The sequence below is a fragment of the Mastigoproctus giganteus genome, chromosome 3 (assembly GCF_048544385.1).
Source record: "Mastigoproctus giganteus isolate SK-2022 chromosome 3, ASM4854438v1, whole genome shotgun sequence".
In the NCBI taxonomy this organism is placed as follows: domain Eukaryota; kingdom Metazoa; phylum Arthropoda; class Arachnida; order Uropygi; family Thelyphonidae; genus Mastigoproctus; species Mastigoproctus giganteus.
Window position 1 is genome coordinate 169508354 of NC_143577.1, and position 26422 is coordinate 169534775.

The 26422-nt window shown below is 36.8% G+C and overlaps 1 protein-coding gene across 4 annotated transcripts in view; it reads left to right on the forward strand.

Moving 5' to 3' along the window:
* The window catches only part of LOC150088403 (protein sel-1 homolog 1-like), a 378494-nt gene that overhangs the window by 315600 nt on the left and 36472 nt on the right, over nucleotides 1–26422 (forward strand). For all 4 annotated transcript variants that reach the window (XM_090369493.1, XM_090369492.1, XM_090369494.1 and 1 more), the window contains exon 17: nucleotides 7617–7789. In XM_090369493.1, the coding sequence (XP_090225619.1) occupies nucleotides 7617–7789 (173 nt within the window). The remainder of the gene's footprint in view (nucleotides 1–7616; nucleotides 7790–26422) is intronic.

A 26422-nucleotide genomic window follows, 5' to 3' on the forward strand; every position in this document is an offset into this window, starting at 1 on the left:
GGCAGAGGTGAAAGTGATTATTCCACTGCTTCTATTGGAATGAGCAGCAGCCAGGAAAACAAAATGCAGGGGATTTCAGAGACTGCTAGGAGTCATTGCGGTACAAGTAAACACATGAGATGTGTTAGGGTAGCTAAGAATAGCAACAGGTATATGTATATTTGCATGTATACTAATGCTAGGAGTTTGGTAAATAAATTTGATGAATTTGAGGAATTGGTCAAAATATCAAAGGCAGATATTGTTGAGATATCAGAGGTGTGGTGTCACACAGATATAAGGAATGCAGAAATGGAATTTAGGGAGTACAATGTGTACAGGAAGGATAGACTGGATAGGAAGGGAGGAGGGGTTATGCTATTAGTTAAGAAACACATAAAATCCAAGGAAGTACAGCCAGTCAACATTGCAGCACAGTGCAGTGTGGAGTCAGTTTGGTGTGACATAAGCACTGGGAAATCAAAATTGAGAGTAGGAGTGTGTTATAGGCCTAATGACTTTCTGTTGACTGCAATAAACAAATGTACAGGAAAATAGAGTGGGCCAGTAAATCAGAGAGTCTTATAATGGGGGATTTTAATTTCTCAGATATTGACTGGAATTTGTGGGTAGGTCACTCACACTAGCAAGGCTTTTGTAGATTTATTGGATGATTGTTTTCTACAGCAGAATGTTCGGAAGGCAACTAGAGGGAATAATACTGTTGATCTGATTATCAGTATTGATTCTTCATGCATTAAGGATCTGCAGATAAAGGAACCACTAGGTGGCATTGATCACGGTGTGCTGAAGTGGGATATACTCAGAGGTAACTACCATCAGGGGTAAAGGTTTTTGCTTTCATAAAGGCAACTATGGAGGTCTGATACAGTATTTAAATTCTATATGGTGAAACCAACTGATGATGTTACCAACAGCAAATTCAAAATGGGAAGCATTCAAAGAAATAATCTTGTAAGCTACTAGGCTTTTCATACCAACTAAAAAATATTGTTCAAGGTTTAGACCTAAATGAATGTCAGATGAACTAATGAGACATGTGGCAGAGAAGAAAAATGCATAAGACACGTATAAATTAATGGGTGACACGGAGCCTATGATAGATATAAGCTGATCTGTAAGTAATTCTTAAAGGAGGTTAGACAGGCAAAGGCAGATTACAAGAAATCTATGGCAAAGGAAGCAGAGTTCTTTACTTATGTAAACTGTAGAAGGAAGGGGATGAATCAGATTGGTCCACTGGATATCGATGGTTCAACTGTTCATGATCTTGCTCAGGTAGCTAACAAACTAAATGAGTATTTTGCATCTACATTCACACATGAGAAATTATTCAGGGAGGAGAATGTCAGAGGTGAAATAAACTCTGGTAGTGAGCTAGATGATTTTGTAATAACTGAGAGCAAAGTGAAGGAGAAATTTTTGAAGATAAACATAAGAAAGGCACCTGGGGTGGATGGAATCTGTCCAATTATATTAAAGGAGGCAGCAAAGGAAATAAGCAAACTCTTAGCATTAATTATGAGAGTTTCCTTGGACTCAGGCGAGGTACCCACGGACTGGAAATGTGAAAATATGGCCCCAATCCACAAAGGAGGGATCAAAGGGGGAGGCAGTTAATTACAGACCTGTTAGTTTAACTTCTGTTCCAGGGAAATTAATGGAGGCACTGGTTAAAGAAGCATTCCAGGATCATCTAGACAAGACTTCAGTTATTTCTTGGACACAGCATGGGTTTGTTAAAGGGAAGTTGGATACTATGATGTAGTCACAAAGGAATTTGATGAACAGAATAATTTTGATATCATATGTTTGGATTTTAGAAAGGCTTTTGATACTGTTGCACATGGAAGACTGCTGCACAAACTGGAGCAGTGCGGCATTGGGGTCAAATTGCTGCTATGGATAAAGGGATGGTTGAGTGGGAGAAGAGAGAGAGAGAGAGTGGTAATCAATGGACACTGCTCTTCTTGGACTAAAGTTATTAGTGGAGTCCCCCAGGGTTCAGTGTTGGGTCCATTGTTGTTTTCTGTATTCATTAAATGATAAATGATATTGATGATGGTATATCAGGCTGAATGTCCAAGTCAGCAGGGTTGTTACTGACACTAATGACAGTACGTTGCTGCAACTGAATCTAGAAAAGTTGAGTAGATGGGCTGAGTGGTGGCAACTAAAGTTTAACATTGACAAATGTAAAGTACTGCATATGGGAAGTAGTATCCTCAGAGTAACGTATCTACTGTGTGGTATTACACCTACCTTATACCTTGTCAGTGTAGTATCTACTGTGTGGTATAAGGTATGTTTGTGTCAAACAGCACCTGGGATTTTTCCCAACTCCGTGTGTGTTTCGCCGTATCGAGGACAGTACACTGTCAAGCCAGAGACTTGAAAGTGTGTGGGCCATGTCTGTGCAGTGTGATATGTTGTTCCCATTGTTTGACTGGCTTATTAGCCACCAGCTCCTAGTGGGGCCTGACGTTGCCCATACCCTGCCACGTGGAGGCTAGCCGGGTGTATCCAGTATCACAACAAATTGCTCTGGCAGGTCCTGCCACCTAGTTTCCTGGGATTTCAGTGGCTAGGACCTTAAAAAAAAAAAAAAAAAATTAGGCATTTGACATTAGTGCTTAATGGGATTGCTGGTTGGGGTTGAACGCTAAAGAGATGTGTTAAAGGCCTAATAGGTCGGGCAAAATTTTGATGTTATTAAATTTAGATGTGAGGCTATACACTAGATAAAAGCTAATAGTGTTTGTTGTCTTAGAGATTTAGACGAAACCGGTGGAATTTAGACGATTAGAATTTGGTGGCATTGTTAAGGGTGTACCTTTGTCGATTTAGTGAGGGGGGAAAACAGATAGAAGAATAGCAATGATAGAGTAGGCATCCCCAAAGAGGACAGTGGAGACGAGCCCCACCAGGCGAAGTATGGGGGGTAGGCAGGGAGAAGAGGAAACAGAGATCCGTCTCCCCTCCCTGCCTGGGGGATGGGGTTTTAAAGGGAACCAGGTTAGAGTACCCAGTTCAGATTGCCAATGGCATGTTGGCAGCAAAGCTGCAGAATGTCTTCATCAGTGTCATGTCCAAGCAGTGTCGAATCCGGTATGAAGGTCAAGCTGCCCATCCCGCTCCGGGGGTGGAATATGTTAGCTGGCAGTGGGGAACCCACCATGCAAGGAGGTGGGAGAGAGAGACATTTATTTCATTCATAATCTGCATTCTCACTCTACTTGCATTTTTATATATATATTGTGTTTTTTATTATTAAAGTCTATGCGATTATTTCTTCTTTATCACTTGCTACGTTAATGCCATTGTCATATGGCAATTGGACATTATACGTGCTTGATATATTACTGGTTAATTAACTGAATTGTTTGATATATTATTGATTAATTGAATAAATTGCTTCGATTTGGTCGATTTATTCTATTTTCTGGTATTTATTTATTATCTATATAGGTATTTAGGTGTATCGGGAACAGGAAAACCAGTTAGCATGTGCAGTCTAACTTCTTCCTGGGGGTCTGTACATGTAATGGTAATAATAATAATAGTAATAAATGAAGTTAATATTATATATTTCAATCAAACATCAAATAAACAACAAATCAATGTCAACTAACATTCTTTTACCTGGTCATCTATCCACTACTTCTTCTGGGGCTTTGAGCGGATCGATAGCCAGATTAAAGGAATGTCTCATACCTACCCATTTCTGTTATCCCTTTATCAGTTTTGCCTTTTTAGTGATATTTTTGTACATAATTAATTAATTGATTTTTGATAAACTTTAATTTTAATTTTTAGAAATTTTTTAGAATTATTTTTAATCTTAGAATCGGAATCAGCAAACTGGTATAGGTGATACAAAGCCCAACAGGTAATTATCTGGATAAGCGAGAAGGTTTTTACTTACAATCAGTTGTCCTGTGGTGGTCTGTCGGAAAAGGGGGGATTAGTCCCGTTCTCTGTTTGTTTTATTGACCGATCGATTTTTAGTGTGCAGACCGCCTATTGTTTGTTATGGTGTGTTGTCGATATATTTGCAAGTCATGAAGGGTTGATTTTTACGTTATGCCAAGATGGGGGGGCTGAGATCGGAGGATTCTTCCAAATTAAAATGATATGTTTTATGTATATACAAGCCCGATGTATTAGAAAATTACATCGTGAACATTATTGATGATGAGGTTTTGATGAAAAGGATGATTTTATGATGGAAGGAATGTAGTTCATTTTCATTATACCGGCCCAGTCCAAGGGATAGCAATAACAAATTCATGTAAATAGCAATGGCAAAATCATGTAAATAACAAATTCATGTAAATAGCAGTGGCAAAATCATGTAAATAACAAATTCATGTAAATAGCAGTGGCAAAATCATGTAAATAACAAATTCATGAAAATAATGTAAATAATGTAAAAGGCAAAACTGATAAAGGGATAACAGAAACAGGTAGGTATGAGACATTCCTTTAATCTGGCTATCGATCCGCTCAAAGCCCCAGAAGAGTGGATAGATGACCAGGTAAAAGAATGTTAGTTGACATTGATTTGTTGTTTATTTGATGTTTGATTGAAATATATAATATTAACTTCATTTATTACTATTATTATTATTATTACCATTACATATACAGACCCCCAGGAAGAAGTTAGACTGCACATTCTAACTGGTTTTCCTGTTCCCGATACACCTAAATACCTATATAGATAATAAATAAATACCAGAAAATAGAATAAATTGACCAAATCGAAGCAATTTATTCAATTAACCAGTAAAATATGAAACAATTTTGTCAATTAACCGGTATGTATATATATATATATATATATTTTTTTTTTTTTTTTTTTTTTTTTTTGCAGGCCAGGGGAGAATGCAGTGTGATAGTGTTTATGTGGTTAGTAAATGTGTGTTAGTACAGTATATATAAAGTAATGTAAGTTATTTTTAACGTTATATTCTTTCGGCCAATTACATTTTCTCTTCCACTCATTCCCATTCACTCTCTCTTTCCCTCATGTTAGGTCACTCTTTCTTTCACCAAAACTGCCATTTATTCCCTTTTACCATAATTCCTAGGTACACTGACTTAGAGAGTGAAAAGGACCTGGGGGTAATTGTGCAGGCAGATATGAAGTTTTCTGAGCAGTGCAGATGGTCTGCAAGAGTAGCTCATAGTGTCTTGTCAATGATATACAGGAATTTTTCTAGCAGGGATAAGGAGGTGATTATCCCTTGTATAAAGCAATGGTCAGGCCACACCTTGAGTACTGTATACAGGTCTGGAGGCCTCATTTTAGGAAGGATGTAGAGCTGCTGGAGCAAGTGCAGAGAAGGGAAACAAGATTAGTGAATGGAACAAAGGGTTACTCTTACGAAGAAAGGCTTAAGTTTTGCAAATTACAGTGTCTGGAGACTAGGCACCTGTGAGGTGATCTGATAGAGGTGTATAAAGCCTTGAATGGTTTGAGCATGCTCAATGCTGATGGGATTGTTCCTCTTGCTCAAAATAATCGCCTGAGAGGGCATAAATTCAAATTGAGGAAAGAGAGTTGTAGGATAGATGTGCGGAAGTTTGCCTTTAGCCAGCGTGAGGTTGATTCCTGGAACAAACTTCCATCTGTTATTGTAGAAGTTGATAGCTTAAATAGATTAAAGGCAGAACTAGACAAACATTTGGAGAGAGTGGATGAGTGAAATTAGGTTTTTTTTTTTTTTTTCCCCCCTTTGGCTGATGCTATATAAGCTTGCTTTCTTGCATCATGTCTCTATGCTAATGCTGATATTGCACCACTGTGTTGGATTGATTTGCATGTTCTGCAAGCTGAAACACCCTGAACATATAAACATGTCTGATTCAGAACAATTACAGGGCAGTGGTAATTTGAATTTTATAAAATGGTTATGAAATTTTCAGTGTTTTTAAAAAATAAAATAAATACAAATAAGCAAACGTAGACATTATTAATAAATGTTTGACTTAGTATGAATCTACATATTCTTATTTATTATTATTATTATTTTTTTATCCATAGCCATTTTTAGGCATGTTAGCATATATGCATGTGTACTTATTGTCTTCATCATGTTGCGAGCTGATGGGCTGAGAGATGGCAACTGATGTACATTGACAAATGAAAAGCACTGCATATGGGTAGCAGTACCCCCAGAGTAATATATCAATTACTACAATCAGGGTAGTGGAGAAAGAAAAGGACCTGAGGGTAATTGTGCAGTCAGATATGAAGTTTTCTGAGCAGTGTAAAAAGGCTGCAAGAGTAGCTCATGGTGTCTTGGCAATGATATGCAGGAATTTTGCTAGGAAGGATAAGGTGGTGATTGTCCCCTTGTATAAGGCAATTAATCAGGCTACCCTTGAGCATTGTATACAGGTCAGGAGACCTCATTTTTGGAAAGATGTAGAACTATTGGAACGAGTATAGTGAAGGGCAATGAGATTAGTGAGTGGAACAAAGGATTGGTGTTATAAAGAAAGGCTTAAGTACTGCAAATTGCAGCTTCTGGAGACTAGGCACCTGTGAGGTGATCTAATTGAGGTGTATAAGTCCCTGAATGGATTGAGCAAGCAAGCTCAATGCTAATGGGATTCTTCCTCTTGATCAGATTACTCACCTGAGGGAATATAAATTCAAATTGAGGAAAGACAATTGTAGAATAGATGTGTGGAAATTTGCCTTTAGCCAGCAGGTGGTTGATAGTTGGAACAAACTTCCATCTGTTGTAGTGGAAGTCAGCAACTTAAATAAGTTCAAGGCAGAACTAGATACCCATTTGTAATGAATGGGTGGGTGAAATGGGAAGATTTTTTTTTTTGCTGATGCTATATAAGCATGCTTTCTTGCATTATATGCCTCTGTTAATGCCAATGCTAATATCTTTTAACAAATTATTTTCCCTCAGTCCATGTCCGATTCAGTTTTCTGTTTTCCTTATAGCCTTTAACTTTGATTTTCTCCTTTCCTCTTCAGTATTTTCTAACCCTATTTCACCTTTTCAAGCATCCTCTATACTCTCATCTCAAAATCTTCAATTCTTATGTTATCCTCCTTTTATAGTACCTGCCTGTAGCTTTTGATTGGAATAAAACCTAGCCCTTTCCGTATAGCATGAGTGAACAGTGATAACCGCTTTGTTAGCTAATAATAAAGTAACTTTTTAATCCTTCAACAAAATAGGTTTTTATGGATCAGTGTTGTTGCTTTAATGTTAAAAGCAAGTTGATCACTAGTAATATGATATTTAACCACATAGAGAGTTCTGATAATATTTATTAGAATTATCAGAATAACTCTGATAAACAACAGAATTATTCCTTACAAAATTTGGCAGTTAAGTTATAGCAACTAATCTTATTGCTGTAATATATTAGTCTTCAAAATTTTGATTAGGTTTTTTATGATCTGGAAAGCAAAAATGAATTTTTATTTCACAGTAACTCTTCATGTGGCTCTGGTATAAAAATATCAAATCTTTTTAAAAATGTTTATTTCCAAGGGTATTATTTTGAATAATACTTCTGCTACTTTTACTCTCAGTCACTACATTGTGTGTTTGACATTAACAGCCATCTGATTTTTATAGGGTATTCTGTAGCACAAGTGAAGCTTGGCGACTATCACTATTATGGGTATGGAACTGGTGTGGATTATGTGACCGCTGCTGCCCACTATCGAATGGCTTCAGAGCAACAACATAATGCCCAAGCTATGTTTAACTTGGGATATATGCATGAATATGGTCTTGGTATGAAACAGGTGAGAATTCAATGTTTCACATTTAAAAAAAAAAAAAAAAAAAAAAAAAGTGGCCATTAACAATTATTTTATGTTAATACAGTCGGGTCTCCATATTCGCAGGATTAACGTGTTAACACTTCCCGTGAAAATCTGCACTCTTGCCCAAATGCCCCAAATGCTTTCTACGAATGCCTAAATACTTACTCAACCATTTACAATTAGCAGAAACATGTTTAAAAGGTCAGCACCTCTGTAGCCAGGTGGGCAGGAGCAGCAGTGCGTAGCACACGCTTCATGATTAGACTGGGATTCGAGCCCGTGACCACCAAATACGGAAAGGTCAGGGAATAACCATGGCATATCCCCGGAGCAATATGGACTTAGTTGCTAATGCTCCTAAAAACCAAATAACAAGTGCGAGCGTTTAAAAGGTTTTAATTGTGATTTACAATAATGATTAACATTTTTGACCTATGTTGCCCACTATCATTATTGAATTTCCTTGAATAACGCCTCTTAACTATGTAATTTTATTACATAGTTAAGAACAAAGCATGCACCAGGATATTCAACACAGGATTCAGTACTCCTCAGTAGTAGGGGACTCAGAGGCTGGAGAGGAAGAAAGGTTGGCTGACAGTGAGACCTGGTTTTGGAGGTATGAGGAGTTTTAGGCATTGGTGTAGAAGTTGTCCTTTTCAGGAACATTGTGATGGGAACCTTCTGCTTCTTTGGTTTGACTTCGTTGAACATGACTGTGTTGTTGAGGCTTTCCTTGAACTTCATTGCACGAATCATGTTGTCGTCGTATTTGTAGAAGTCCACAAGGCATTTGGCATCACACACTGCCTATGCTAGGTTTTCCAAGTCGACTTCTCTTGGCATGGTTCTTCCTCAACCTCATCCTCAGAATTGGAACAAACAAGCTCAAGTGGTGTTGCCTGTCCATCAATTAAATTGTTGATGTCCTCCTCTAAGTCCTCAAAACCTGTGCCCCTTATTCTCCTGGCGACTCCTTTATTTCTGTGATGTTAATTTTATGCTGTTCACCTGGACTGAAGTCATGCACAATCTCGGGCTACAGTTTTTTCCATCAGGCGTTTACAGTTATGTCCTTGATGTCTGTCAGCTGTGGTGAAGGGACTGTCAGCTGTGGTGAAGTCCTTCCAAAACTGAATAACATTGAGGTTGTTATCGCTGTCCATGGCCTAAACTATTCAGTCCATACACCTCTTTGTGCAGTTGGTCTTAAAGGCCTTGATTACCCCCTGGTCGAGTAGCTGGATAAGGAAGGTAGTGTTAAGGGTTAGAAAGACCACCTCTACATCTTCATTTGCATAGTCTTGTGCATCACTTGTGTGTCCAGGCGCATTGTCCAGCACAAGGAGGACTTTAAATGGAAGCCCATTTTCCTCCAAGTATTCCTTGACTTCGGGGATGAAGTAGTAGTGGAACCAGTTCAGAAGAGGTCCTTCATCGTCCAGGCTTTCATGTTCCACATCCAATACACAGGCAGTATATTCTTTTTACATCCTCTAAGAGCTCTGCAAATAGAGCTCTTAGAGGACATAAAAAGAATATACTTCGTTCTGCATGCAGATAATTAGGCCAGGCTTTGTTATATGGCCTGCTGCATTGCTGAAAACTAGCAGCATAAGCCAATCTCACGCTGCCTTGAATCCTGTAGCCTTCTTCTCTTTGACAGCTAAATAGTTGTGCTGAGGCATCTTCTTCCAGAATGATGCCATCTCATTGGCATTGAAAACCCGTTCAGGTTTATATCTCTTCTCCTTAATGAGCTTCTTGACTTGCACAGGGTAGGATCAACTTAGGAGCCTCGTGATCAACTGAAGCAGACTCGCCCATAATCTCTACATTACGGAGTGAATAACGCCTCTTGAATTTCTGGAGGCAACCTTTTCTGGCAATGAAAGTGGTTTCCACATTGCTGCTGGTACAGGGGGAGTTTGATGCTTATATCTGTTGTAAAGAATGAAGGCCTTAGCAGAAACCATACCAATGTTCGCCGGGCAAGTTTTTCTTGTGCTGGTTTTCAATCCAAATGAACAGTGCATTCTCCATTTTTAACATCACTTTATCACGTACATAAGCCGCATATTTAACAGTAAGAATTCCATCAGTTTGCACTACCTCTCTGATCTCAGTTTGTTGTTTAATTGTCTTAAATTATACAAGAAAACCTCATACCTTTTTTAGTAGGACTGTTAAATCTCTCAATGCTCAATCGCGTGATTATAATATGAACCTACCCCCTGTGCGTAGTCATAAATAAATCAAATTAAAATAATCATGCCTTCAACTCTCATATCACGTCAAGCGAATTGGTAAGAATTACTGAAAGACAGCGGCCATCAACCTCCAAAAACCAATCAACATCACATGCCACCATGAAAATTGAAAAACAGTTGTCTCAAAAACCTAAAAACGATGAAACAAATAAATATCCATTAATTCAAACATAAATTAAACATTAAAACCTTTTTTATAACTTCTTTTAAGAGACTACCTTATTCGGTTTGTTACTGTGTTCACAAGAAGTACAAAAGTGATTCGCAAATGATATCCCCCCCCCCTGTTTTATATAAAATTAACAACACCTAAGACGAGATTATTTATATAGACCAACATATGAATTGCTATTCATGCGTGCACATAAGCGTCCATGAGTCCGAAATATTATAAGGTCTGCATATATTAATAGAGTCACCATTTAATCTCATTTCTAATGTTTTGACAATTAATAATTTAAATATTCCTGCTGTTTATTAAGAACTTTTGATTCATTAAAAAATGAACACATTTCCATCAGTGATTGCATGAAACGCAAGCTCAGAGGCAACTGTCCTACCTGCCCTAACTGATGCCACATGCTGCTGTATCCTTGCCGAAAGTAAATTTTGGTCGAGCTAACATAAGCAGAATTGCGCCGACCACAAGAAATATTGTAAACTTCCATGGTAGGAATTATATACGCCCTATGTTTCAAGACAGCATGTAGTTTACTCGTGGGTTGTGCAACAATCTTAAATTCAGTGTTCTTAAACATGTTAATAAATTGTCTATACCAATGCTGTATATATATGGAAATTTAATAAAATGTTTTTCTGAATAAGATCGAGCAGGTATACTTAACACAACATCTCCCAAATATAACGTTCTATGGGAGATATCTTAATAATTACTAATAAATATATAGTACAGAAGGTCCTGGATACATTTAATAAAATTCATACTCTACTTAAGTTCACTCTAGAAATGGAAATCCCACATCACAAATCCATAAATTTTCTAAATTTTATAGGAAGCCAACGAATACTGGTAAATGTTTGCACTGTTTGAGCTACCATCCTTTTACATATAAAAAAAGGAGCATTATTTTTAATCAGTTTCATAATGCATATAGATACAGCTCTACTCAAGAATGCTTATTGGATGAGCTCACGGAACTGACAAAAATATTTTTAAATAGGGGTTATTCATTAGGTACCATTATACAGATTAGTCTACAGGCAAAATATAAATTGGAGACAGGTACAACAAATGACAGGGCGGATCACAAACATTTTATTAAAGTTCCATATATACAGCATTGGTATAGACAATTTATTAACATATTTAAGAACACTGAATTTAAGATTGTTGCACAACCCGTGAGTAAACTACATGCTGTCTTGAAACATAGGGCGTATGTAATTCTTACCATGGAAGCTCACAATGTTGTTTACAATATTTCTTGTGGTGGGTACAATTCTGCTTATAATTTACTTTCAGTAAGGATATAGCAGCATGTGGCATCAGTTAGGACAGGAAGGACGGTTGCCTCTGAGCTTGCGTTTCATGCAATCACCGATGGACATGTTTTCCTTTTTAATGAATTGAAAGTTCTTAATAAACAGTGGGAATATTTTAAATTACTAATTGTCGAAACATTAGAAATGAGATTAAATGTTGACTCTACTAAATATTAGAATGCAGACCTTCTAATATTTCAGACTCATGGATGCTTACGGGTATGCATGAATAGCAATTCACACATTGGTCTATATAAATAATTTCGTGTTAGGTGTCATTAATTTTATATAAAACGGGGGGGGGGGGGGAGATCATTCGTGAATCACTTTTGTACTTCTTGTGAACACAGTAACAAACCGAATAAGGTAGTCTCTTAAAAGAAGTTATAAAAAAATGGTTTTAAAGTTTAATTTATGTGTGAATTAATGGATATTTATTTGTTTCGTCGTTTTTTAGGTTTTTGCAACAATTGTTTTTCAATTGTCATGGTGGCATGTAATGTTGGTTGGGTTTTGGAGGTTGGTGGTTGCCATCTTTTCGTAATTCTTTCCGATTCGCTTGACATGATATGAGAGTTGAAGGCATGATTATTTTAATTAATAGCTATTTTAATTTGATTTATTTATGAATATGCACGGGGGGGGATAGGTTCATATTATAATCATTTGTGATTGAGTATTGAAAGATTAACAGTCCTACTAAAAAGATATGAGGTTTCTCCTATAATTTAAAATTATTATAATAATAGGACTTATTGGGCTTCATAGTCCTTTTTGATTTGAATTGTTGTTTCCTTATGTACTGATTCTAGATGACTATTTAGAAGTTTATCTAGAATCTGCTCTTTATCATTCAAAGTCATCACTTTCTTGGCCCTTTAAAACTTTGTCTGTCACTAAATTCACTTCGTTTAGAACCCATGAGTGCACATAAGCACAGTGATATTTTAAGCACAAGTAGCCTAATGCAGACACACACACACACACAACAGTCACAAACCATCCTCGGATGACACTCACAGTGAGACTGAAAACATGCTTGCCCCACCTCAGGGTGAATGCAGAGAGCAGCAGTGAAATTTTTAGTATGATAAATTTTGCAACCACCAACATGAAAAAAAAAAAACAAATCCGCAACTACAGAGCCCACAAATATGGAGACCCAACTGTATATATCGGTCACTGTGGATTGTCTGTAGTTCTCTATATAAATATTCTTCATACTAAAATAATTAAAACTCAGTTTCAATTATTTTAGTTTTACATTATTATTTCATCTATTGCATTAAGACAGTTTAACTAACATGAAAAATTGTACTTGACAAAGCTTGTCAGGGCATTTATGAATGTTGATATCTTAACTTATATGGATGATTGATCAATCTTGTGCATGGAGATTCATGTTGAGAATTAGAAAATGTGGCTAATAGTATATTACAAAATCCTTTTCAGTGGATAAACAAAAATATATATATATTTTTATTATGCAGAGATCCTTTTTTGTTATTTATAAGGCCTTGCTGGACTGTGTCAACTGCTGCACTTCAAGTGCTTACTGGTTCTCTTCCATTGATATCTGTCTTAAGGGTCTTGATGGTCAAAACTAGGGTCATGGTTTTTTCAGAGGAAAGTATCTAATATTTTACTATAAAGTATAACAACCTGACCTTAATTATGACTGCTATTAAATATTTAGACATTATCATTGATGAAGAGCTAAATTAAGCAGAATTTTCACATTAATTTCACAAAGGTCAAAAATTATGTTGCACAAATACTGTGTCATGGGTTACTAGGCAGGACTAGGGATTGAGTTTTAGAATTTGTACCCCCCCCCCTCTACAAAATAGTGTTCCTTTCTTTGGTAACCTCTGCAGCTGCTCCATGGTGTAGAGTTGCATTAGCAAATTAATGTAAAAGAGCCTTATTTCAATTTAGATATATATATATATATTTTTTTTTTATTATGCAGAGATCCTTTTTTGTTATTTATAAGTCCTTGCTGGACTGTGTCAACTGCTGCACTTCAAGTGCTTACTGGTTCTCTTCCATTAATGTCTGTCTTATTTATGGAGCTATATGGTTATTACCCAAGACAAATTATTCCGATTACCATCTTTGGCATTACCACCTTGACTTAAATGGATATAGCTATTGAATCGAAGGGATGCTGGAATGATTTAATTTCATTGTGGCAGAACAGATAGAATACCACCAAAGGTTTGATTATTAGGAGCTTCATCCCAGATGAGTGCTTTATCCTAGATGAGATTACTAGAAAACAATTTAACCCAGACTTTGCCTTGTATATCTCTTACTTGGGCATGGCTCATTAAACCAAAAGTTGTTTTACTTCAGGCATGTGAATACTGATCTTTGCCATTGCGGGTCTCCAGAAAATTGGAAGCTTGTCACCTTCCATTGCTCCTCTTATGTTGATTTTCAGCTGCCCGTGCAGATTCTTGTTGACCAGTTCTCTCATAGCTGACCCACAGCTGACATCTAATAAGTAAGTCTTCCTAACCTTTTTACATTATGCAAATAAAGTATTGAATTGGAGAAAGAGAATCATTGTAGGATTAACATATTCTTACTGATTTCATTGGACCTTGTTTAAGGTGAATTATTGATTTTCTGGCTCAATGCACTCAAGATTTTATTTGGACCCCTTGAAGTTCAATGCCTTCTTTGACTATTCATCATCATCATCATCAACCATTTTCAATCCACTGCAGGATGAAGGCCTCTCCAGCAACTTTCCAGTTCCTTCTGTTTTGAGCACTGGCCATCCATTTACTACCCACAAACTCATGAATTTCATCTATCCATCTCCGCCTTTGTCTTCCAGGTTTTCTTCTAGCTCCTCTTGGATACAATTCTGTTATTTTCTTAGTCCATCTGTCATCATGTCTTCGAGCTATGTGTCCTGGCCAAGACCATTTTAGTTCTTTAGTTTTGATAAGAATGTCCTTTACTTGAGTTTGTTGCCTAATCCATGTGTTTCTCTTCTTATCTAACAGTCCGATTCCCAATATGATTCGTTCCATTCTTCGCTGTGTAGTTCTCAGCTTCTCTTCCATTCTTTTGGTGAGTGCCCAAGTTTCACCTCCATAAGTCATGGTGGGGAGTATACATTGGTTCATTATTTTACGTTTCAGACAAACTGGGATATTGCTCTTCAGTATGTGACTATATTTCCTGAATGCTATCCATCCAAAATTTATTCTTCTCTTGACTTCCAGCCATTTATCATTATTACAGCTAATAACTTGTCCCAGATAAGTATATGACTCCACCTTTTCAATTACTGCTCCTTCAATCATTATTTCCCTTTCTGTGGCATACTTGTTCATCGTTACTTTTGTTTTAGCCATATTCATCTTTAGTCCAAAATCCTTACTAGCTGTGCATAACTGATTAAGATTTTCCTCTAATTCTTTGGGATCATGGCTTATGACCACAATGTCATCTGCAAATCGTAAATGGTTTAGGTACTCTCCGTTCACATTGACTCCTTTCTGCGACCAGTCTAATCTTCTGAAAGCTTCCTCAAGGGCAGCAGTAAACAGCTTCGGAGATATTGTGTCTCGTTATCGAACTCCTTTCTCAATTTTAAATTTCCTACTGTCTTTGTCTAGTCTAATAAAGGAGGTAGCACTCTCGTATATTTTCTTCAAAATCATAATATATGGGGTATCAATGCCTTGTCTTTCCAGTGCCCAAAACATTGCCTTATGCTGTATGGAGTCAAATGCCTTTTCGTAATCCACAAATGCCAGGCATAATGGTGTTCTATATTCATTTGCTTTCTCCATTAGCTGTGATATTACGTGAAGGTGATCCATAGTTGAGAATCCTGTCCTAAAGCCAGCTTGCTCTTTCGGTTGATTCTCATCAAGTATTCTTTCTAATCTGTTAGTAATGACCCTTGTGAACAACTTGTAGATATGGGATAACAAGCTAATTGGTCTATAATTTCCAATTTCTGATTTATCTCCTTTCTTATGCAGCAAAACTATGATTGCATTATTCCACTGCTTAGGCGTCACACCTTTTCTAATGCACTTTGTGAAGAGCCTTGCCAGTTTTTGTGTTATGTCTCTTCCTCCTAATTTTAACAACTCTACGGTAACTTCATCTTCCTCTGGGGCTTTCTGATTCTTCATTTTCTTCAATGCATGTTCTACCTCATCAGGAAGAATATTGGGTATGTCGTATGTGTTGCTACTTTGCAATCCATCTTCCCCACTGCTGGCATCATTCCCCTGCTCCTTGTATAATTCTCTATAGTAGTCTTCTGCTATTTGAATTATGCCTTCTCTGCTGTTTATAAGTATACCATCGCTATTCTTCAGTTTCAGTATCATTTGTCTTTCTGTATTACTGCTCATGGCTGCTGATTTAAATCCTTTGTTTTCCCTTAATGCTTGTTCTACTTTTCTTGTGTTAAATCTTCTTATGCAGCAAAACTATGATTGCATTATTCCACTGCTTAGGCGTCACACCTTTTCTAATGCACTTTGTGAAGAGCCTTGCCAGTTTTTGTGTTATGTCTCTTTCTAATGGCTTTGCATAACTCAGTATACTCAATTTTCTCCCTGTCGGTGTTTTTCTTGCTTTTCATTTGTCATCTTCGGTTCATCATGACAAGTGTTTCTTGACTAATTTTTTCTTCTTTGGATTTCTTTTTCCCTATAGGTTTCTTGGGCTTTATCACTTTCAAAAAGTTGTAATATTCCTCGTCGATACCTTGGTCCTCAGCAGTCTGCAGAAGCTCATACTTGTTCTTAAGTTCCAGTACATACTGCTTTTTCTCCTCTTCTGTTATCTCAAAGACCTTTGTATTATTTACTCGAGTCAGTTTTTTCCTTTCCTACATCTATATCAAGTGTACATCTTACCATTCTGTGATCACTTCCAACATTTACCTTATTCAGGACGGTAACATCATTCACAATATATCTTCTGTTAGTGAGGATGAAGTCGATTTCATTAGTAGTTAATCCATTTGGACTCTTCCATGTCCACTTTCTGTTCACCCTTTTCTTGAAAAAAGTGTTCATTACTGACAGTCCTTGAGATTCTGCAAATTCCACAAGTCTTTCACCTCTTTCATTTCTTTCACCAATTCCAAAATTTCCTATAGTTCCCCTTTCTGCGCTGTTTTGTCTTTTTCTAACCTTAGCATTGAAGTCTTCCATAATAATAGTGTAGTGGGTTTCCTGCTCATCTAGAAGACTCTCAATTTCGGTGTACATTTCTTCAACCTCTTCATCATCATGGCTCGATGTTGGTGCATAAATCATTATAATCTTTAGCTTGTATCTCTTAGAAATCTTGAGTATTAGTCTTGACACTCTTGGTGATGTACTTTTGAATTCCAAAATGTTGTTTTTAAAATCTTTATGGAACAGAAACCCAACTCCACCTTCACTCCTTTCACTGTTTAAAATTGGTGTACAGCAGATTTCCACTTGATAAACTTATAAGTGATTCATTTCTTCTTCTTGTTTCAGCCAAACCGATGATATTCCAATTCACAGCCGACCGGGCTAGCCGAGTGGGTAAAGTACCTGCCCGGCAACCCAAAGGTCGCGGGTTCGATTCCCGCCTTGGGCTTGGATCAAAGTACTGCAAAAACCTTGGGAGGTGCAATATGGCCACAGAAGCCGATGCACCAACAACTACCAAATCAAATCAAAATCAAATCCAATTCACATTTTCTAATTCCTTTTCCAGCTCTAATATCCTGTCTTCACCGATGAGTGTTCTTACGTTATAACAGGCCAAGTTCAGTTTCCGTGCATGGCAGCCTGGTCGTACCCAGAGATTCTTAGCACCCTCTGCTTTCACTCTAATCCTCTCACTGCCGTAAGAGGGAGAGCGAAAGCTGCTGGGGACTGAGGGCCATTTGTTTCGTCGTGCTTTCATATTGCTGGAGGGTTTGGTCTTTTCCTCTTCACGCTGACCAGGCGTCTTGAAGAGAACCACTCTACACATTTGTTGCCACCTAAGTGACGTAACAGGGCTTACCATCGAGAAGGTGTGCATGAGTGGATTTTAGGGAGGCAGGCCAACCGGACTTCTCCTAAATCTTCTGTAATAGAGAGATATTGGATCCATCAGTGTTTTAGGCTGAGTGTCATAACACACAGGATACCTGTTCCCCTCTAAGCCCTTCTTTGATTATTAACCTCCCTTTATTTGGACATTCTGCAGTAGCTTTTTGGGATAAAGTGTTCATTGTCTAACGGCCACAGGGGTTCCCCCCATATCCGCATTGTGTATTCTGTGAAGGTCAGAGGTTTCAAAAGTGTTAGTGTTGTGTTATGTTGTTCCTCTGACCATTTAGCCATTGGGCCCCTAGTGGGATCCTCCATTGCCCCCATCCTTAGCCATGTGGAGGTGGGTCAGGCAGTAGAGAGATCACAATGATACTCTGGCAGGTCCTGCTGCCTAATTTCTGAAGATTTCAGTGGCAAGGACTTGTGTATAAAAAAAAAAAAAACAAAAAAAAAAACATGCATAGTAGGTAAAGTATGGGTTAAAGACTGAAAGGGGGGGACAGCAGAAATATGGGGGTGATAGTGAAAGCATCCCCAAGGTTCAGTGGAGATAGTCTCCACCAGCTGAAAAGGGGTTGGGATAGGGATTGAAAGTAGAGTAGGTAGGTACTCATCCGATTGCCATGAGGCTGTTTCTTCATAGTAGTGTCATCAACTTGTAGTTTGTGGTAGTCCTAGTTGGTAGTGTGTCCAGTCAGTATTCGGTCATAGTTGGGTGGTATTTCATCTTTTATTCTTAATGTATGGCTATTTGCATCTTTCATCTCGTAAAGAGGTCTTTCTGATTGTGTGACAATTGAATGAATGTATATTGCTAGAAAATTGACCTTGTACCTTGTACTTAGTCAAGAAACACTTGTCATGATGAACCAAAGACGACAAATGAAGAGCAAGAAAAACACTGACAGGGAGAAAATTGAGTATACTGAGTTATGCAAAGCCATTAGAAAGAGACTCAGAGAGGACATAAGAAGATTTAACACAAGAAAAGTAGAACAAGCATTAAGGGAAAACAAAGGATTTAAATCAGCAGCCATGAGCAGTAATACAGAAAGACAAATGATACTGAAACTGAAGAATAGCAATGGTGTACTTATAAACAGCAGAGAAGGCATAATTCAAATAGCAGAAGACTACTATAGAGAATTATACAAGGAGCGAGGGAATGATACCAGCAGTGGGGAAGATGGATTGCAAAGTAGCAACACATACAACATACCCGCAACACATACAACATACCCGATATTCTTCCTGATGAGGTAGAACATGCATTGAAGAAAATGAAGAATCGGAAAGCCCCGGGGGAAGATGAAGTTACTGTAGAGTTGTTAAAATTGGGAGGAAGAGACATAACACAAAAACTGGCAAGGCTCTTCACAAAGTGCATTAGAAAAGGTGTGATGCCTAAGCAGTGGAATAATGCAATCATAGTTTTGCTGCATAAGAAAAAAGATAAATCAGAAATTGGAAATTATAGACCAATTAGCTTGTTATCCCATATCTACAAGTTGTTCACAAGGGTCATTATTAACAGATTAGAAAGAATACTTGATGAGAATCAACCGAAAGAGCAAGCTGGCTTTAGGACAGGATTCTCAACTATGGATCACCTTCACGTAATATCACAGCTAATGGAGAAAGCAAATGAATATAAAACACCATTATGCCTGGCATTTGTGGATTACGAAAAGGCATTTGACTCCATACAGCATAAGGCAATGTTTCGGGCACTGGAAAGACAAGGCATTGATACCCCATATATTATGATTTTGAAGAAAATATACGAGAGTGCTACCTCCTTTATTAGACTAGACAAAGACAGTAGGAAATTTAAAATTGAGAAAGGAGTTCGATAACGAGACACAATATCTCCGAAGCTGTTTACTGCTGCCCTTGAGGAAGCTTTCAGAAGATTAGACTGGTCGCAGAAAGGAGTCAATGTGAACGGAGAGTACCTAAACCATTTACGATTTGCAGATGACATTGTGGTCATAAGCCATGATCCCAAAGAATTAGAGGAAAAGTTATGCACAGTTAGTAAGGATTTTGGACTAAAGATGAATATGGCTAAAACAAAAGTAATGATGAACAAGTATGCCACGGAAAGGGAAATAATAATTGAAGGAGCAGTAATTGAAAAGGTGGAGTCATATACTTATCTGGGACAAGTTATTAGCTGTAATAATGATAAATGGCTGGAAGTCAAGAGAAGAATAAATTTTGGATGGATAGCATTCAGGAAATATAGTCACATACTGAAGAGCAATATCCCAGTTTGTCTGAAACGTAAAATAATGAATCAATGTATACTCCCCACCATGACTTATGGAAGTGAAACTTGGGCACTCACCAAAAGAATGGAAGAGAAGCTAAGAACTACACAGCGAAGAATGGAACGAATTTTATTGGGAATCAGACTGTTAGATAAGAAGAGAAACACATGGATTAGGCAGCAAACTCAAGTAAAGGACATTCTTATCAAAACTAAAGAACTGAAATGGTCTTGGGCAGGACACATAGCTCGAAGACATGATGACAGATGGACTAAGAAAATAACAGAATGGTACCCAAGAGGAGCTAGAAGAAAACCTGAAAGACAAAGGCGGAGATGGATAGATGAAATTCATGAGTTTTTGAGTAGTAAATGGATGGCCAGTGCTCAAAACAGAAGGAACTGGAAAGTTGCTGGAGAGGCCTTCATCCTGCAGTGGATTGAAAATGGCTGATGATGATGACCTAGGACTGTAGTGGAAGGTAGATGAAGGTATACGCCATATACTCGCATCTATTCTCCACTACAGTCCTGGATACAAGGTCAAATTTTCTAGAATATACATTCACACTTGAATTTTTTTAGGTGAATAGCGTATACCTTCTGGTTTTTGAAAGATTTGAAAAAACAAATATTATTAAAATATTTACTGAAAATTAAAAAATGAATTTATTAAAATTTGATTTTTAGGCAGTACTTTATAATTTTTATTATTTTAAATATATATGTTGTATATATAAGTAAGTAAATATGCCATGTATGTGTATATATAATTCAATATATAACTCTGGAATTCGATTAATAAGCCTAATATGCACAGTATACTCTGCTTTTTTTTTTTTTTTTTTTTTTTGTAACATTCATAGAGTATACCTTCTGCTAATTTTATGACTACAGCACTGCTTGTACCTGAACTATAATTCCTATACCTCTTTTATAAAGATTACTCTGTAGATCTACTCTTTGAGCTCCACTATCTGGATTGTACTTTGGATTGACCATGAACTGCCTCTCGAACTCCCTCTTACTGGAGTGATCTTTGAAATAAAAAAAAAATGTACATTACGCTATCTCATTTAATCTCTAATGATTGACTCAATTTGAACTTGCACTCCTTGGATTGTTCCCTGGTGAACATGGATTGATATCTTACTTTCTTTTTTGAACTCTTGTATCTTATTTCAGTTGAATGTAAAAACTTAAATATACTAAATGAACTACTGTCAACCTCTCTATTAGACTTTTCAAACCAGTGTGCCACATCACACTAGTGTGCTGCAAGAGATTTAATTTTATAAAATTTTAATATTTATAAAAAATCAAATCCAATTTACACAACTGTTCAAAATTTTATTGGTTTGTAATTTTATTATACAAAAAGATATAAGCCTAATTAGAATGAATTGTGGCATTGCTAACTGGGTGTAGCTGAATGCGATTTCCACCAGCCACTGATTTTAGTTTATAAGCACTTCAGTTTGACCTTTGTTGGAAATATAAAAATCATGTTTTCTTTCTTTTTTTTATATTTCTTCTTTTTTTTTTTTTTAACTTAAATTTGATATTTAAGCCTTTTTAATGCAAGGCAAAAACCGATTTAAATCATTTTTTATGCAAGAAAAAGTTCTATAATTTAAAAATAATCAGAAAATCAGCAGAACACTTTAAATATATATGATAATGTTTTTCTCCTATCTTTGATAAAAATCCATTTTTTTATATGACAATCGAGTTTGATATCGCTGCTTAAACGAACGCGGAAAAAATGAGATTTTACTTACTTTAGTCACGATTTATTTGTTCTGCCCATTAGTTTTTTTGAATTATTTTGGACCAGCATTCACATTTTGCTACTGACAACATATTCATATAATAAGTTATTGCTTACTTTTAGAAATAAAAATCAATGTTTATATCTAAAAACAAATAATTATTCAAAATATATTTATTATAACTTTTTGAAGAGAGTTAGAAAGTCATCAGATTGACGGGACAAGCAAAGCAGTCAAAAAAAAAAAAAAAAATATATATATATAAAGCCGGTATTTAGGCAATATAATGAGGAATATATCAAATTGGATTTGTATGCTCTGATAATACTTCTCTTCATCATCTTATTTGCCTAGAAAAGTTATCAAATGAAGCAATGGTACCAAGTAAACTATGCTGGCACCTTACCATGAAACATCCATCATGTGGAGAAAAACATTTGAATTTTTTAAGCGTCTTTAAATGCAAAATATGAAGAAAGTTCTTTTATGAATTCAATTACAACAGTACCAAATCAAGTGCGAGAGGCTAGTTATAAGGTCGTCCAATTGGTAGCCAAATACAAAATGCCTCATATAATTGCAGAATTGCTTATTTTACCAGCCTGCATTGTAATTGTTAATGCTATACTTTGGGCAAAAGAAGCAAAGGAAATTGAAAAAGTGCCATTTTCGAATAACACTATAAGTAGATGCATTGAAGACAGAAACAAAATTAATTCAGAGAATTATTGAATCTAAAAAATTTTCATTGCAAATTGATGAATCTACAGATGTTAGCAACTGTGCTCAGTTAATAGCACTAGTCAGAATCATTGAAGAGGAAAGATGAGGCTTGAAAGACATTATTTGTTCTGCAAAGAACTGCCAAATCACACTACTGGGTATGGAATATTCAAAGTGGTAAATGAATACTTTGAGACAAATAAAATAAAATGGAAAGATTGCTTAAGTTTGCGTATTGATGGTTTAGCTGCAATGACTGGAAGAGTTAAAGGTTTTACATCAACAGTTTGTTCTGAAAACCCAGAAATTCAGGTAATATATTGTTTTATTCATAGAAAAGCTCTCGTATCTAAAAGTTTGCCTGTTGATCTGAATTCCACATTTCACGATGTTATCAAGATAGTGAATTTAATAAAATCCATGTCGTTAAAGTCACGTCTGTGTGAAGAAATGGGATCGGAATATCATTTTCTGCTATTTCACACTTGAAGTACATTGGCTGTCTAAAGGAAGAGTTTTATCGAGGGTTTATGAGCTAAGTGAAGAGTTATTTTATTTATTTTTTTTTTATGAATAATTCTTACTTTGAAGATTTAATGAAGGATAGTTATTGGCTCCAAAAACTAGCTTACTTAACTGATATTTTTGAGCACCTGAATGAGCTAAATCGAAAATTGCAAGGATCACATGAAAACATACTAACATGTCTGGACAAGGTTTATAGATTCAAGAAAAAATTTAACTTTGGAAAAATGAGGTTAAAAACAGATCACTAATGATGTTTAATCGGTGTTATAATTTAAATCCAAAAGAAGAATTATTGGGATTAGTAGAGCAACATTTGTGTTTGGTTGAGGAAAAACGTTATCACTATTTTGAAAAACTTGATTTAAAAAAAATTTGATTGGATTTGAAATCCATTCACATTATTCCTAGAAATTCCAGCATTACATTTATTAATGAAAGAAAAAGAACAGCTGTTAGATTTAAGAAATAATCAAACCCTTCAAGTACAATTTAAAGAAATCAAGTTTTCCAAATTTTGTGGAGTTCCCCTCAATTGGAGAAAAAGCAGTAGACACTCTTTTCCCATTTGCTACCACCTATTTCTGCGAACAAAGTTTCTCGTCAATGGTGACTATCAAGAATTCAAAGAAATCATCATTAAAAAGTCTAGATCAGGAGTTACGCTTAGCCCTATCAAGAATAAAACCTGATATAAAAATATGTTTACAAAAGCAAGCTCAAGTTTCTCTTTAAAAAAATTTGAAAGGATTTTATTTTGAAGTTTTGTATGAATTTAGTATTAAATATTTAATAACTTCTGTAGTATTTATATTTTACTTTTCTTATCATAATCATATATATAATATAAAAAAATGCAAATGAAATAAATTTTTTTTTTTTTTACAAAGTCCTTATAGACACCCCAAAATCTGTCCCAGTTTATCTCTGTGTGCCATACAAAATTATAATTTTCCAAGTGTGCCCTGATGTAAAAGAAGGTTGGGAAGCACTGTGCTATATATATACACCGATGAGCCAAAACATTATGACCAACTACCTAATATGATGTTGGTCCTCCAAGTGCAGCCAAAACAGCTTGTACGTGGCGCGGCATGGACGCTACAAGATTTCTAAATATGTCTTGTGGTATCTGGTACCAACACGCAACCAGCAGATCCTTTAACTCCTGTAAAGTCCATGGCTGAGACGCTGCAGGTCAGAGTTCCTGTTCCAACACAAATCACAGATGCTCAATGGGATTGATGTCTGTGGAATTTGGAGGCCAGGACAATACCTGGAAGTCTTCCTTGTGTTCCATGAACAATCAGGGTGGTGTGGCATGGCGCATTATCCTGCTGAAAGACGGCACAACCAGAGGGGAAGACCGTTGCTATCAAAGGGTGTACCTAGTCAGCAATAATTTATAGGTAGGTGGTAGACATCAGAGTGCCCGGCACATGGATGACTGGATCCAGGATATTCCAGCAGAACATTGCCCAAAGCATTACACCACTGCCACTGGCCTGTTTTCATTCCATTACTTCCCCAAGGCGCCTCCGTAGCCAGGTGGGAAGGAGCAGCAGTGCGTAGCACATGCTTCTTGATTAGACCGGGGTTCGAGCCCGTCACCACCAAATACGGAGTATGCGGAAAGGTCAAGGAATGACCACCGCATATCCCGGAGCAATATGGCCTTAGTTGCTAATGCTCCTAAAAACCAAATAACAAACAAACAACATTACTTCCCCAGTTAAACGATGCACACATACCCGGCCGTCCACATGGTGCAACAGGAAATGTGATTCATCAGACCAGACGACCTTCTTCCAATCACTCGTTCCAGTTTCGATGCTCGCATGCCCATTGTTGATGCTATCGTTGGTGAACTATGGTTAGCATGGGCACTTGGAGCAGCCTGCGGCTACGCAGCCCCGTTTTCAGCAGGGTTTGATGTACTGTGCATTGTGACACATTATTTCTGTCACCAGCATTCCAAATACTGGCGGTTTGCGCCACAGTTGCTCTTCTGTTACCGCGTACCATCCGGGATAGCCTTCGCTCACCTCGAGCATCAATGAGCCGTGGTTGTCCAACACCTCACCAGCAGTTCATGGGTTTCCCTCCTTGGACCACTTTCAGTAAATACTAACCACAGCTGACTGTGAGCACCCCACCAGCTGTGCCGTTTTGGATATGCTCTGACCCAGTTATCTGGCCATTACAAGTTGGCCTTTGTCAAACTTGCTTAAGTCTGCTTCCTCTCCCCATCTGAAGAACAAGAGCAACACTATTAATGGAGCTCAGTATCAGGTGTTTTTTATACCATGTCCTGATCTGCACACGTGCTGTAGTTCACCTGCAGTTGCTTCGATTTGCATAACGAATCATTGGTCATAATGTTTTGGCTCATCGGTGTATATTCAGTAAGCGCCAGTTATAGTGATCACTGGTTATTAGAATCAGCCTCTTTAGAGAATCAAATTTTAAAGACGATTCAAATCAATAAAATGCACTACACTTTCTTCGTAGGGGCAGGAGCAGCAGGTGCGTATCACACGCTTCTTGATTAGACTGGGGTTCGAGCCTGTGATCACCAAATACGGAGGATGCGGAAAGGTCAGGGAATGACCACTGCATATTCCCAGAGCAATATGGCCTTAGTTGCTAATGCTCCTAAAAACCAAATAACAAACAACTTTCTTTGTTTATTAGAATCACATCTTTGGTTATAAGAATCAATTTTGAATGCCTCTGTGATATTTTTTCTAAAGCACATTTCTGAAGGTCACAACCATAAAACAGTAAAAACAGTTTGCAGTTTTATTGGGCTTTTTTGTTTGTACAATCTGTTATAAATGGGTAGTTACTACAGCTTTAACAGAAGAAGAAATTGCCCAGTCTGTTACTGATAATTTCGCCAAGGAGGACAAAAATGAAGATGAAGCCGAACGAATTCCAGTTACAAAACGACAAACTAGTAAAGCTATAGCCACCCTGAGGAAAGAGTTGGAAGAAACTTGTGCAAGTGATCGTGAATATAGACTGTTATACAACATTGAAAAATCTATAAATAGCCTTTGTAGTGATAAATTTAAAGCAATCTAAAATAAGTGACTATTTAAAATTATAATCATATTACAAAGTGTTGTTTAATTAATATGTATATTAATTAAGCTTTGTACGTAAGTATAAATTTATATTTTATTTTAATAACCTGTGGATAATATTCTTCCAATTTTCACACATCATTTAGTTGGTAATAAACTTTTGGTAATAGTGTAAGTTTGTGCTTTATATCTTTATTTTTATAGCCTGTGGATAATATTCATTGATTTTTGCTTATTAGAATCAAAATTAAATTTGAAGACGTGATCACTATAACCAGCACGTATTGTATATCAAGAGAAATATATATATATATATATTTCTCTCGCTTTATTACTTCAACCTTAACACACACACACACACACACACACACACACACACACACACACACACAC